The 14911-nt window shown below is 46.9% G+C and overlaps 1 protein-coding gene across 2 annotated transcripts; it reads left to right on the plus strand.

The window, feature by feature from the left end:
* Positions 1-10256: 10256 nt before the first annotated feature.
* NICN1 (nicolin 1, tubulin polyglutamylase complex subunit) lies at positions 10257-13523 on the plus strand. Of its 2 annotated transcripts, none has more exons than XM_045862378.3 (6): positions 10257-10501; positions 11878-12054; positions 12302-12415; positions 12862-12933; positions 13268-13372; positions 13447-13523. In XM_045862378.3, the coding sequence occupies exons 1-6, from the start codon at positions 10370-10372 to the stop codon at positions 13486-13488; spliced, it is 642 nt and encodes a 213-aa protein (XP_045718334.1). In that variant the 5' UTR covers positions 10257-10369; the 3' UTR covers positions 13489-13523. The 2 variants fall into 2 exon arrangements, with proteins under 2 accessions (XP_045718334.1, XP_064452176.1); XM_064596106.1 differs by having other exon boundaries at positions 10279-10420.
* Positions 13524-14911: the final 1388 nt, after the last annotated feature.

Here is a 14911-nt window from a genome sequence, read left to right on the forward strand (position 1 = left end):
TTCTCAAGTGCAAATGGAACATTTTCCAGGATAGACCAAGGATGTTAGTCACAAAATAAGTCCTAAGAAATTTTAGGTGCGCCTGGGTGGCTCAGTCAGTTAAGCGTCCAACTTGGTTTTGGCTCAGGTCATGATTTCATAGGTGGCAGATCGAGCCCAGCTGGGGTGGAGGGGTGGGGTGGGGGGGTCCTCGCTCAGCAGGGAGTCTTCTTGAAGACTCTTTCCCTCTGCCCCCTCCCTTGTGTGAGCTCACTCGCACACACTCACACTCTCTCTCTCAAATAAATGAATCAATCTTTTTTTAAAAAAAGAAAATTTAAAAGATTGAAATAACACACAGTATCTTTTCTAATCACAATGGAATTAAACTAGATATGAATAACAGAAAGAAAACTACAAAACAAAATCACAAAATATGTGGAAATTTAAAAACATACTCTGTGATGGTTGGGGCACTTGGCTGGCTTAGTCAGTAGAGCATGTGACCCTTGATCTCGGGGTTGTGAGTTCGAGCCCCACGTTGGGTGTATAGATTACTTAAAAATAAAATCTTAGGGGAGCCTGGCTGGTAGCTCAGTCAGTTAAGTGTCTGACTCTTGATCTCAGCTCAGATCTTGATCTGGGAGTCCATGCTGGGGGTGGAGCCTATTTAGAAAATAGTAACAATAAATTTTTAAAAATAATAAAATAAAATCTTAAACAAACAACAACAAAAAAAAAACATACTATGTGATGGTTAATTTTTATGTGGACCACAGAATATCTAGACATTTAGCTAAACATTATTCTGGGTGAGTGTGTTTGTGAGGGTGTTTCTGGGTGAGACTAGCATTCAAATAAACTGAATAGGGGCGCTCGGGTGGCTCAGTCGTTAAGCGTCTGCCTTTGGCTCAGGTCATGATCCCAGGATCTTAGGATCAAGCCCCCATCGGGCTCCCTGCTCGGTGGGAAGCCTGCTTCTCCCTCTCCTGCTCCCCCTGCTTGTGTTCCCTCACTCGCTGTGTCGCTCTCTGTCAAATAAATAAAATCTTAAAAAAAAAAATAGACTGAATAAAGCACATTTCCCTCTCTAATAAGGGTGGGCTTCATCCAATCAATTGAAAACCTGAAAGAACAGAAATGTTTAGTAAGAGGAAACTCCTCCTGCTTGATTGCTTGAGCTGAAACATTGGTGTTTTCCAGCCTTTGGACTGGGACTGAAATACCAGCTTTTCTTGGGTCTCGAGCCTGCTAGCTTTGGACTAGAATTTATACAATCAACTCTCCTGGTTCTTAGACTTTCGGACTTGAACTTAAACTGCACATTGGCTCTCCTGGGTTTCCAGCTTGCCATCTGCAGATCTTGGGGAGTTCTCAGCCTCCAAAACTGCATGAGCCAATTCCTTATTCTCTCTCTCTCTCTCTCCATCTATGCATAATACAACATACTCAAAAAACCAAAAACAAACCATGGGGTACCTGGCTTGCTCAGTCAGCAGAACATATGACTCTTGATCTCAGGGTTGTAAGTTCTAGCCCCACATTGGGTTGTAGAGATTACTTAAAAATAAAATCTTTATTTTTTTATTTTATTTTTATTTTTTTAAAGATTTTATTTATTTATTTGAGAGAGAGAGAATGAGAGAGAGCACATGAGAGGGGTTAGGGTCAGAGGGAGAAGCAGACTCCCCGCTGAGCAGGGAGCCCGATGTGGGACTCGATCCAGGGACTCCAGGATCACGACCCAAGCCAAAGGCAGTCACTCAGCCAACTGAGCCACCCAGGCGCCCCTAAAAATAAAATCTTTAAAAACAAATATACTCAACATTTCTCTTTAACTTTCAACTTTTTAAATTATTTTTTCCAATTTTAATTCCAGTGTAGTTAATATATGTGTTATATTTGATTTAGGAAACAAAGGCAGGGGGCGCCTGGGTGGCTCAGTTGGTTAAGCATCTGCCTTTGGCTTGGGTCATAATCCCATCGATCGGCTTGAGCCCCGAATAGGGCTCCCTGCTCAGCGGGGAGCCTGCTTCTGTGTTGCCCTGCTTGTGTGCTCTCTCTCTGACAAATAAATACATAAAATCTTTTAAAAAATTTTAAAAAAAGAAACAAAGGCAGAATGAAATGTAGATAAAATTAAATCTCCTTATATCCTGCAGCCCATTGACAAATACTTGTGATAGGCAGATTATAACATTCCTCCAGGATCCTGAGTCCTTTTTAGCATATGAAAGTCCTTTTGGTGGATGCCTAGGTAGCTCAGTCAGTTAAGCATCTGCCTTCCGCTCAGGTCACCATCCCAGGGTCCTGGAATCGAGTCCCACAGGGCCCTTGTTCAGCGGGGAGCCTGCTTCACCCTCTGCCTGCCCCACCTGTCTAACATGGGGCTTGAACTCATGACCCTGAGATCAAAAGTCAGATGCTCTACCAACTGAATCAACCAGGTGCCCCATGACTGGTAATTTTTATTTATTTATTTATTTATTTATTTATTTATTTATTTATTTATTTATTTAAAAGATTTTATTTATTTATTTGACAGAGAGAGACACAGCGAGTGAGGGAACACAAGCAAGAGGAGTGGGAGAGGGAGAAGCAGGCTTCCCGCCGAGGCCCGATGAGGGGCTCAATCCTAGGACCCTGGAATCATGACATGAGCCGAAGGCAGACGCTTAACGACTGAGCCACCCAGGCGCACCAAGACTGGTAATTTTTAATTGGATGCCAGACATCGCAAGTTTTACCTTTTTAGGTGCTGATACTATTGTGTTCCTATAAATATTTGTGAACTTTGTTCTGCGATACATTTAGGCATTTTGATCATTTTGAGGCTTGATTTTAAGCTCTTGTTAGGTGGAGTGCAAGCAGATTTTAGTCGAGGGCAAATTTTTATCCACAACTGAAGCAATACCTTTCTAGGCACTTTGCACAACAAATTAGTGATGGAGGCAGATTGGGTCTGAGGACCCAGAGGGGGTCCTGCAGGACTAGCTAAGAGGGTCTTGGCTTCAGAAAGGATGGAAATGAGATGCGAGCCAGCAAAAGGTGAAAGCAGAGTTTATTGAAGATATACATATATAGAATGATATGGACAGAGTGTCCAGGAAACTTTGAAAGAGCATGAGTGTCATTTTTGCTTGGGGCCTGGGGTTTTTATTGAAGATTGTGGTCTGGTGCACGTGTCCTCTTAGGCATCAGGAACTGGTTAGAAGAAGGACAGGGTCCAGTGCTCTTCAGAAGTCATTCATTTCCTGAAGTCAAGGGTCTTGGTGTCAAGGTGTTTGGAGTCAGTGGTCTTGGAGAACATTCATGATGACCCTGCCCCATCACTCCTTAGATGTGATCTATTGTGCTAGAAGATTCCAAAGATTTCACTACCTCTCTATCCCTTACAAGGAAGACATACACTATTTGCATTACTAGGTATGTGTAGAGTGGGGTGAGGGTACTGGTCCTAGTAAGAATAGAAGCCAGAGCAAAGGTCCCAAAGATACAAATGTAGTGATTGGAAGGGGCACCTGCACCCCAATGTTTATAGCAGCAATGTCCACAATAGCCAAACTATGGAAAGAGCCCAGATGTCCTTCAACAGATGAATGGATAAAGAAGATGTGGTACACACACACACACACACACACAGATGGATGGATAAAGATGTGGTACACACACACACACACACACACACAGTGGAATATTATGCAGCCATCAAAAAGATGAAATCTTGCCATTTGCAATGATGTGGATGGAACTAGAGGGTATTATGCTAAGCAAAATAAGTCAATCAGAGAAAGACAATTATCATATGATCTCACTGATATGTGGAATTTAAGAAACAAAGCAGAGGGGTGCCTGGGTGGCTCAGTTGGTTAAGCGTTTGCCTTTAGCTCGGGTCATGATCCCTGGGTCCTGGGATTGAGCCCCGCATCGAGCTCCTGGCTCGGCGGGAAGCCTGCTTCTCCCTCTCCCTCTGCCTGTTGCTCCCCCCTGCTTGTGCTCTCTCTCTCTCTCTGTCAAATCAATCAATAAATAAAATCTTAAAAAAAAAAAAGAGCCCAGCCCTGCAGGGATCAGCCATTGATTTTAAAAAAAAGAAAAAAGAAAAAAAGAAACAAAGCAGAGGATCATAGGGGAAGAGAGGAAAAAATGAAACAAGACAAAACCAGAGAGGGAGACAAACCATAAGAGACTCTTTTTTTTTTTTTTTAAAGATTTTATTTATTTATTTGGCAGAGAGAGAGATAGCGAGAGAGGGAACACAAGCAAGGGGAGTGTAAGAGGGAGAAGCAGGCTTCCCATGGAGCAGGGAGCCCGATGCGGGGCTCGATCCCAGGACCCTGGGATCATGACCTGAGCTGAAGGCAGACGCTTAACGGCTGAGCCACCCAGGCGCCCCCATAAGAGACTCTTAATCATAGGAAATAAACTGAGGATTGCTGGAGGGGAGGGAGGTGGGGGGCTGGGGTAACTGGGTGATGGACATTGGGGAGGGTATTTGTTCTAATGAGCACTGGGTATTATATAAGACTGATGAGTCACAGACCTGTACCCCTGAAACAAATAATACATTATATGTTAATTGAATTTAAATTAAAAAAAAAAAAAAGCAGCCAGAGCAAAGGAAAAAAGGGCTATTTTTGTGGGGTCCCTGCAGTTTCCCTGTCTCATTAGTGTTTTGTTTTTGTTTGTTTTGTTCTGTTTTTTTTTTTTACTAATGGCTGATGGAAACACAAACTTTCTGGCTCTAAGTAAGATCTGATGTTATCACCTTTTAATTCTTTTGGGTAGTTCTTTCTTTGGCCTTGGGTAGTTTCCTCATATGCAGGTACTGATTATTAGTAAGCTGAAGCCTCAGGGGGATCCCTCTAGAGATCTCTGGAGTCATGCCTCTGTGAAGCTCTGTCCTGTCTAGCTACTAGCCATCTTTTCCTCCCCAAACTCACAGTTTTGTCTCCTCAACTCAGGGAGTCTGACAGACTCCACCTAGGTTCCTCCTCATTGTATCTGGGAACTTTTTCCAGACAGTAAACTGGGACAATCAGTGTCTGAAAATGATTGCTTCATAGATTTTGTCTGGTTCTTTAGTTGGGTCAGGTGGGAGGGTAAATCTTTTCCCAATTACTCCATCTTAGCTGGAAGTAGAAGTCCCTAAGATCGAACAGTATGTTCATTTGGAATGTATTTATTGAGCACCATCTATGTCCAGCATGATGCTAGGAGATGTGGGATACAAGCCAACAGACTAAATTCCTGCTTTCCTACCCCATGTAGCCCAGTGTGGGAGACAAGCTTTGGGGGAATGATTACAATAAAATGTGGAGAGCCTCTGACAAAGTACAATGATCTAACTTAGTCCAGGAGATCAAGAAAGTACTCCCTGAAAAATCAAAATCTAAACCAAGAACTGAAGAGTATATAGGTGGTTGGTGGTAGGGCAGAAGTGATCTATCTAATCAGTGTTCTGTGAGCAGACTAGAAGGAGAGAGTGGGCACCATTTGGGAGGAACCAGAGTGAAGGTGCAGGTTTGGGGAAGGGAACAGTTCGTTTTTTTGTTTTTTTGGTTTTTTTGAAGTTGTTTTTGTTTATTTGTTTGTTTTGTAATCTCTATGCCCAACTTGAGGCTCAAATTTACAACCCCAAGATTGAGAGTCACATGCTCTTCTTTTTTTTTAAAGAATTTATTTATTTATTCATTTATTTATTTTTAAATTTTTATTTATTTATTTGACAGAGAGAAACACAGCGAGAGAGGGAACACAAGCAGGGGGAGTGGGAGAGGGAGAAGCAGGCTTCCTGCGGAGCAGGGAGCCCAATGTGGGGCTCGATCCCAGGACCCTGGGATCACGACCTGAGCCGAAGGCAGACACTTAACGACTGAGCCACCCAGGCGCCCCTAGTCACATGCTCTTCTGAACGAGCAGTCCAGGCCCCCCTAGTGAGAAGGTTTTGAGTGGCCTGTGGCAGGTGCCATTCATGCCTTGGACTCATGGACTTACCAAGAGCTTTTGGATTTGACCTTGAAGAGAAGAATTCCATGCAGATTTCACACTGAAAAGGTTGTCTTGCCACAGAGTGGGTAATGGATTAGAGGGGCTGGAGTGGAGGTGGCTATCTACCAGAGAGATATGAGGTGAGACTCATTTGCAGTGAAGGGCCACGCAGGTCTGTGTCTGCCATTGTAACTGAACTACATGAGTTTGCTCCTTGGTGAATCACGGAAACTATGCGAGGTGGAGTTGTCACACAAAGGAAGTTTTATTTGCAGCAAAGAAGGAGATCACAGGGAATAACATCCAACCCTGACTCTAAGAGCAAAGGTCGACTAGGTGCCCCCTAGGGTTAGGATGAATAGAAATGGGAGCCTTGGGTGCCTAGCTGGCTCAGTCAGAAGAGCATGGGACTTTTTTTTTTTTTTTAAAGATTTTATTTATTTATTCGACAGAGACAGAGACAGCGAGAGCAGGAACACAGCAAGGGAGAGTGGGAGGGCGAGAAGCAGGCTTCCCGCTGAGCAGGGAGCCCGATGCGGGACTCGATCCCGGGACTCCAGGATCATGACCTGAGCTGAAGGCAGTCGCTTAACCAACTGAGCCACCCAGGCACCCGAGCATGGGACTTTTGATCTCAGGGTTGTGTGTTTGAGCCCCACAGTAGGTGTAGAGATTACATAAATAAATAAATAATTAAATAAATAAACTTTAAAAAAAGAAGAAGAAAAAGAAATGGGAGCCTTGTCATCGTATGTAGAAGTAGGCATAAGGTCATGTATGTGCCTTAAGGAAACATGCCTACACATACCTTTCATGTTATGTAAATGAGGCTTATGCTTCTCCTTGTGTGAAGACTTTACTATTATGATGAGGTAAAGGTACCTGTCAGTGACTCCATGGGTCACTCCATGGTCCATCTGCCCAGGCATGAATCAGGGGTTAAGCTCAAACTGGTCTGGGTGGTCTGGGTTGCCAGAACTCTTCATCCAGGCAGTCATTATTGCTTGAGGGGTAGTTTTGGTTTCCATCACAGGATGCTGTGTCCAGGGGTCTTTTGCCTGAGTTAAAAGATAAGCTGGAAAGGAGAACTTAGGGGAAAATGTGGGACAAAATTTAGTGGGTACTAAAGTACCCACTAAAGGTCAAGTCTTGGGGTCTAGCTGGTGATACTGGGACTATGCTCTCAGAGCTGAGTCCTAAAGCCCAGAGCTTGTGTGTATCCTCCTGATTTCTAGGGGGCCTATAATCTTCTGGGATTTGGGAAAGCCTCTGCTCTAGCATGGGGTGGTCTTCATAAAGAGGAAACTCTCAGGAACCTGGAGGGACCCAGGCAGTGAATCATTAGTCTGAGTCCAAATGGAGACAGCAATGGCCAGTCCGGGAGACCCAAGAATACAGATTATTTTCCCTTGACAACAGCCAGTGAGAAGATGAGAAGACAAGGAATGTTTTCTGTCTGTGGAAATCTCTGGGGGCACCTGGACTGGGAAGACACAAGTCTTCCAGGCTGTTCCTTGGGCTGGCCTGGAATCCTGGTTTTGTGTCTGTCTGGTACCCGACTCTGAGAGCCCTATGGGTTACAATGGGCCTGTGTCTTTGGGTTCCTCAACAGGCCCAGGTCACTAAAGCTGACCATTACCTGGAGGGTTCTGACCTGTGAGGAAGGAGCCCATACTGCTTTATTGGCTTAGGAAATCATTGGAACACTTCTGGCCTCAGCTTTGTTATCAATAAAACAGGCTTAACTAATGATCTCTGAGGCATTGTTTCCACAAGTGCCTGGAAGGATGGTGATGATGATAAACATAATGGTTAACATTCATTTTTTGCTTTACTTTTTTTTACTTTTAAAATCATGTTTATTGGGGCGCCTGGGTGGCTCAGTTTTTAAGCGTCTGCCTTCGGCTCAGGTCATGGTCCCAGGGTCCTGGGATGGAGCCCCATATCGGGCTCCCTGCTCCGCAGGAAGCCTGCTTCTCCCTCTCCCACTCCCCCTGCTTGTGTTCCCTCTCTCACTATATCTCTCTCTGTCAAATAAATAAATAAAATCTTTTAAAAAAAATCATGTTTATTGAGGTATAATATAGATGCAATAAAAGTGCACAAATTTTGGGGCACCTAGCTGGCTCAGTCGGTAGAACATGCGATTCTTGATCTTGGGGTTGTGAGTTTGAGCCCTAGGTTGGGTGTAGAGATTACTTAGAAATAAAATCTTTTAGGGCACCTAGGTGGCTCAGATGGTCAAGCGTCTGCCTTCGGCTCGGGTCATGATCCCGGGGTCCTGTGATCAAGTCCCGCATCGGGCTCCCTGCTCCTTGGGAGCCTGTTTCTCCCTCTGCTTCTCTCTCTCTCTGTCTCTCATGAATAAATAAATAAATAAATCTTAAAAAAAAATTAAATTAAATTAAAAAAAACAAAAACCAAACCTTCTTTGGGTGATTTTAAAGATAAATAATATCTTTAAAAAAATTACAAATCACCACAATCAAGTTATAGAACCTTTCCATCACACGAAAGTATTCCCTTGTACTTCTTCATTGTCAATCCCTTCCCTTCTCTCCCTGCCGCAGGAAAAACTGTTCTGATTTATATTACTATAGATCAGCTTTGCCTTTTTTAGAATTTCACGTAAGTGGGATCATACAGTATGAACTCTTTTGGGTCCGACTTTTTTAAAAAAGATTTTCTTTATTTATTTGAGAGAGAGAGAGAACAAGAGAGAGAACGAGCAGGGTGAAGGGCAGAGGGAGAAGCAGACTCCCCGCCAAGGAGGGAGCCCGGTGTGGGACTCAATCCCAGGACTCCGGGATCATTATCTGAGTTGAAGGCAGACACTTAACCAACAGAGCCACCCAGGTGCCCTTGGGCCTGACTTTTTTTGCTTAACATAGTACATTTGAGATTTAGTGGTGGTGGTGTGCATACTAGTTGTTCACTCTTTAAAAAAATTTTTTTTTTGGTATTCATAATGTTTACCATTTTACTCATTTTAAGTGTGTAAGTCAGTGACATTAAGTATATTCATAATGTTGTATAATCAACACCACTATTTCCAGAATTTTTTTCATCATCCTAAACAGAAACTTTGTACCCGTTAAACAATAACTTTATTTCCCCTCACCCCCAGTCCCTGGCGACCTCTATTTTACTTTCTGTCTCTATGAATTCGCCTATTCTAAGTACCTCGTGTAAATGGACTCATAATACAATGTTCCTTCATATCTGTTTTCTTTTTTCACTTAGCACGATATTTTCAATGTTCACACTAAAGCATTTATCAGTTTCAGTCATCTTTAAGGCTGAGTAATTCCATTGTATGTATATACCACTATTTGTTTACCCATTCATATGTTGATAGATGCTTGGATTTGCTCTTTTTTTTTTATTGCTGAGCAGTATTCCATTGTATGGATACACCACAATTAGTTTATCTGTTCATCTCATGGACGTTTGGATTATTTCCTATTTCTGGCTATTAAGAACAATCCTTGAGTGGGCCTATGCATTCATTTCTCTTGGGTAAATACTTAGGAGTACAATGGCTGGATCACATTGTAGGCATGAATTTAGGTTTTAAAGATTTTTTTTTTTTTTTAATTTATTGCTTATTGGAGAGAGAGCATGTGCACAAGCAGGAGGAGGGGCAGAGGGAGAAGCAGGTTTCCCGCCGAGCAGGGAGCCCGATGCGGGGCTTGATCCCAGGACCCTGGGACCATGACCTGAGCTAAAGGCAGACGCTTAACGACTGAGCCACCCAGGCGCCCTTGAATTTAGTTTTTAAAGAAATGCCAAGCTTCTTCAAAATGGTGGGAAATTATCAATGGAGCACTCCACAGCCTTGCCAGTCTTTAATTTTAGCCTCTTCCTTGGGGTTGTGGGAGTTCTGATTAGAATGTCCCTGATGAATAATCGTATTAAGCATCTTTTCATGGGTTTATTCGCTATTTATATTCTTTTGTGAATTATCTGTTCAAATCCTTTGTCCATAAAAAAAAGGGGGGGGTGTTCATACCTATTTTCGGAATTAATGTCTGCCGGGCACTATGCTCACTAGTGCTCTGGCTTTATATGCTTTAACTAACCACCGCCCCGCACAGCGGAAGTAACGGAGCAAGATCGGCTGGCGGAGAAGGGTCTGGATCGCTCCGATACCGGAGGGCTCGGACGTTTCTGGGCAGGGCCCAGAGCTCTTGAAGGCTCGCGCCATGATTGGCTGAAGGAGCACTTCCTCAGGCACTTCCGACTCCCGGCCAGCCCAGAGCATCAGTAATTGGCTGAGCTGGCCCAGCGCGAGTCTTTCCGGGAGTTGTAGTTCTTGGGGCTCTGCCGGGGACGCCGGGAAGGACCAGTGGTCAGAGGCCAGGAGCGGCAGTTGGGCTTGGTTGAGGCTGCTGACGCTATGTCCCGCGTGTCGGTGCCCTGCCATGTGAAAGGCACGGTGGCCTTGCAGGTGGGCGACGTGCGGACCTCCCAAGGCCGGCCTGGTGTGCTGGTCATCGATGTCACTTTCCCCAGCGTCGCGCCCTTCGAGGTGAGCAAGCCCCGTGGGCGCGACCGGGGCTCCTGGGCGGGGCTGACCTGGGAACTCGGGCGTGTCCCAGGCATTTAATCTTTTACCGAAAGCCTCTGCAGCGTCCTCGCCCTTGCAAATCAGTTAATCATTTATTTATTACTTCAGTAAACACATATTTACTAGAATGCGGATTTCTGTCCCGTTCTCTTCAACGACTCTCCCCGATGTCCAGGACAGGGCAGGCGTAGAAGTGCCAAGATAGTAGGGTGATGCTGGAAATACAATTGTGAACCAAACAGAGGTGAAAGGTCATTTTGTTCCTGGCCACTGGGCTGGGGATCATTAGACAATGAGTTACCCCCAAACCTGCCTCCTGTCCATTCCCTACAGTCCCTGCTGGAGGTCAGGTTCAGCACATTGCTCCTCAGGATCATCCCAGTGGCGCCAGTTTCCAATCTCCAGTTGCCCGTCCACATCTGCGGGCAGAGTGACTGACACTACAAGGCCTCAGCGCAGAGAACAAAGTCCACTTTCTGATGGCTTGGCATTCGGAGCCACTCTGTGTCTGTGCCCTGCCTGCCTTTTGACCCCATGCACTTTGTCCCATAGTGTGTGGTCCTCTTCCAAGCTGTTCCTTACCATAAGCTGGGAAACTTCATTAAAGGGCCCAACCCTGTAAATACTGATTCATTATGTCTGGGTGGAGCCTGTACATTTATATTAAAAACAAAAAAACAAAAACCAAACCTTCTTTGGGTGATTCTGATGAGTGTCCAGTGATGAGAATTGCTGTAGCCAGGCTGAATCACTGCTGTTTCATCCTTTGGTGCCCCTTTGCTTATGATAATTTTTTTTTTTTAAGATTTTTATTTATTTATTTGACAGAGACACAGCGAGAGAGGGAACACAAGCAGGAGGAGTGGGAGAGGGAGAAGCAGGCTTCCCAAGGAGCAGGGAGCCCAATGCAGGGCTCCATCCCAGGACCCTGGGATCATGACCTGTGCTGAAGGCAGACGCTAATGACTGAGCCACCCAGGCGCCCCTGCTTATGATACTTTTACACTCTCTCTGTCCCAGTCCACTTGGTGAACTCCTCCTTTTTGAGGCCTCATCTGTACATTTTCTGCCTTCTCCAGAGTTAAGGTTCTGGCAGCATCTTAGACTTGTGAAAAAGATCTGCGGTCATGGTTTATTTGCATGACCTGCTCATTTGGACTGTGAGCTCTTCTAGGAAAGTGAAATTGTCTTTGGGCCCTAGTGGATGCTTGTTGAAATTGCTAGATTGGTAGACGAGTACATTCCTAAGGGGAGGAGGAGATGGTACATGGTTCATTTGAGCCTCTCAGGCCCTGGGCCTGGGTCTGATTTGTCATGGTGGGTTGTGTGTGCTCTAGTTACAGGAGATCATGTTTAAGAATTACTACACAGCCTTTCTGAGCATCCGTGTTCGGCAGCACAGCTCAACGCACACCCCGGCGAAGTGGGTGACTTGCCTGCGGGACTACTGCCTCATGCCCGACCCGCACAGTGAGGAGGGAGCCCAGGAGTATGTATCGTTGTTCAAGCACCAGGTCAGCTGGGACTCAGCATGGCTAGGGAAGTCCAGATGAGGGCTCTCAGGGGGCCTGGGGATTGGACCAGGATACCTGGAGGGAAGAGGGGAGGTAAGGCTGGCCTGGGATTGTACCTCAGAGGGATTACTGTTCTTTCCTTCCTAAAGGCCTGGGGAGGCAGTGTCTTGGCTCACTGCTGATTGGGAGGCTCTTGGGCAGTGAGCTAGGGCCTCGCTGGGTCCTTGTGTGTGTGTATCTATGTCAGATGCTGTGTGACATGGCCAGAGTACTGGAGCTGCGCCTGATTCTGCGACAGCCATCACCACTGTGGGTGTCTTTCACAGTGGAGGAACTGCAGATTTACCAGCAGGGACCAAAGGTAAGTGGCCAGCTCAGGGCTGTTGGTTGGCTCTTTCTCTCGGAGGCTCTTAGCTATGGCTAGGAGAGCTGGGTGTGGGGCTGGGAGTGGACGGTAAGACTCAGAAGGAAATTAGCCAGGAGGGAATGTTGGAAGCTAAGGGTGAGAGGTGAGGTCATGTCTTCATATCCTCTGACCTTTGAGGCCACCTGCCTCTCTCAGAGCTTGAGTCTTCAAGTGCTGGGAGATGCTTCTGTTCCTTGTGTTCCTGGGGCTTCCTGCATCGCAGAAGAGCTTAGGTAGTCTCTAAACTCTTAGGTAGTCTGACTGCCCCCTTGGACCTCTTGGACCCCTGAAGCTCAGCCTTGAAGCTCAGGTGCCCTTCTCTCTTCTCTGAGGACCTTGAAATCTGGTCCTAGGGCTTTTCCATTCTGCCTCCTTCAGGGCCGTATGCCTTTGCTTTGCAGAGTCCCTCCATGACCTTCCCCAAGTGGCTCTCCCACCCAGTGCCTCGTGAGCAGCCTGCTCCCCTCATTGAGGTAAGCCCTCATCGTGGGTCAGAACCATGTGTGAAAAGCTCTTGTGTCCAGCACAGGCCCAGGCGGGCCTCTTTCTACAAGAATTTGGGGCTGGACCCAGGGCCCTTTGTTCACTGTGCCATCTTCCTCTTGGGGGGTCCATTGGATTTGAGGCATATCTGAATGGGGCTGGGCTGCGTCCTGCACATGGGGCCCCAACCTCATGTTTTGCAAGTCACCTGGGAATGTTACTGGTCTCAGTTGGAGGGCCCCATAGCCCAACTTGGTCTCTCTGGAGCTTTAAGGGCACTGCTGGGGAGATACCCATGGCCACTGACCCCTCCTTCTGGAGCAGGGTCTCCCAGACCCCAGCAGGGTATCCTCCGAGGTGCAGCAGATGTGGGCGCTGACAGAGATGATCCGGGCCAGTCACACCTCCACAAGGATCGGCCGCTTTGATGTGAGTGATTGCTTCCCTCTGCTTTGCTCCCATTGCCCTGAGCGGGTCAGATCTCATGGTCTTTTGTGTTGCAGGTGGATGGCTGTTACGACCTGAACTTGCTCTCCTACACCTGAACTGTGGCTGTTAGCCAAGATGTTGGCCTTCCGTGCCCACCCAGACCCGGTTTGGGCCACCAGAGGCTGGAGTGCTTTCCCTGTGCATTCCGAGTGTTGCCTGCATGTTCACTGGGTCTGGGCCACGTTCGCAGATTCAAGATTCCTGGGGGCTCACTGTGTTGCTTCAGCATGAGCTCTTGGCAGGGGTGCACTCTGTCCTCATCCGACTGCAACCTGAAACTCCTTTTCCTACCCTAAAAACATTTCAGTTCTACATACTAAGAATCCCCTTGTGCCCTCTGCTCCTTCTGCCAACATGCACATTCCAGACTCCTGCCTGCTCCTTCACCCTGAGTGCAGTGGGTTGGGGTGACCTACTAAACCTGCTCTAGCTGTTGCTGGAAGGCTGCTTGCTGTAGTCTTCGCACTCAGGTAGTTTGGAAGCTTGAGGGAAAAACAGGAGCCCATTTCTTCCTTCTGCGCCCCCTAGTGGTCTTCTTTCCCTTTGTGTTACGCCCCTAAGAAGAAATTTCCTGTCTTAACTACCTGCTGCCTGCCTAGGGAGCAAAGCTGGGGATTTGGGCAGCCTGAACCCCTTGGTCCCTGAGCTTGCTCCTGGATGCGTGTTCAAATGGGTCTGCCCATCCAGCCTGGGCAGGTGCCTCCGGCAAGGCCAGGGTGCGAGAATGAGTTCCGGGACCTTTGTGCCCAACGCACGTTCTTGTCCATTTTCCCAGCTGCCCCCTTCCAAGAGTCATGCTCAGTGTGATGAAAGATCAGCCTTGGTAGGGTGTGGGTCCAGGTGAGCGCTCTCAGAGAGGCTGAGGGCTGCTACAACCCCAGGCCTGCTGCTGAATAAGGCAGGCTGCTCTTACGAGAAAGTCTTCCTTTTCTGTTGTTTCCTGGCTTTGCCCCCCGGGGCTGTGATGCCGCAGCAGTACTGTAACTTGTGCTAGACCTGGAAAATGGGACATCTGTGGGGCTCAAAAGCTTTCTGGAGGAAGGTCAGCCCCCTTTTGGTGGCCACCCTGTGCTCTTACCAGAGTTCTTGCAGGTGTTGCCCCATTCAGCTTCTGTTAGGAGGGTAATGACCACAATCCTGTACTCAGGGAGTAGCAGCCCTCAGAGAGAGTGTGAGAGAGAGAATGTGTGTGTGTCAGAGAGTGGGGGGAGGTCCCTGGGGCGGTGGTGGGGACTGTGCTTCATTCATACCCAGCACAGGGCCTAGTGTGCAGCAAGATCAATAAATAGTTGTGGAAAGCAAGACTACTGGCTGCCTGTGTCCTCCCAGCGCGAAAGCCGGAGACCCTCACTAGAGGCCAGATTACTGATGTGCTCCGCCTGCCAGGCCGGCTCCACCCTCCTGCGTCCTCTCCACCCCCTCCCCTCCTCCCATGTGACCCTACACTCCTGATGTCCTGAATGCGCAATTCAGGCCTTT

This window comes from Mirounga angustirostris, unplaced genomic scaffold, assembly GCF_029215605.1.
Source record: "Mirounga angustirostris isolate CCGP_5_RB_7025 unplaced genomic scaffold, mMirAng1.0.hap1 SCAF_1, whole genome shotgun sequence".
Classification (NCBI taxonomy): domain Eukaryota; kingdom Metazoa; phylum Chordata; class Mammalia; order Carnivora; family Phocidae; genus Mirounga; species Mirounga angustirostris.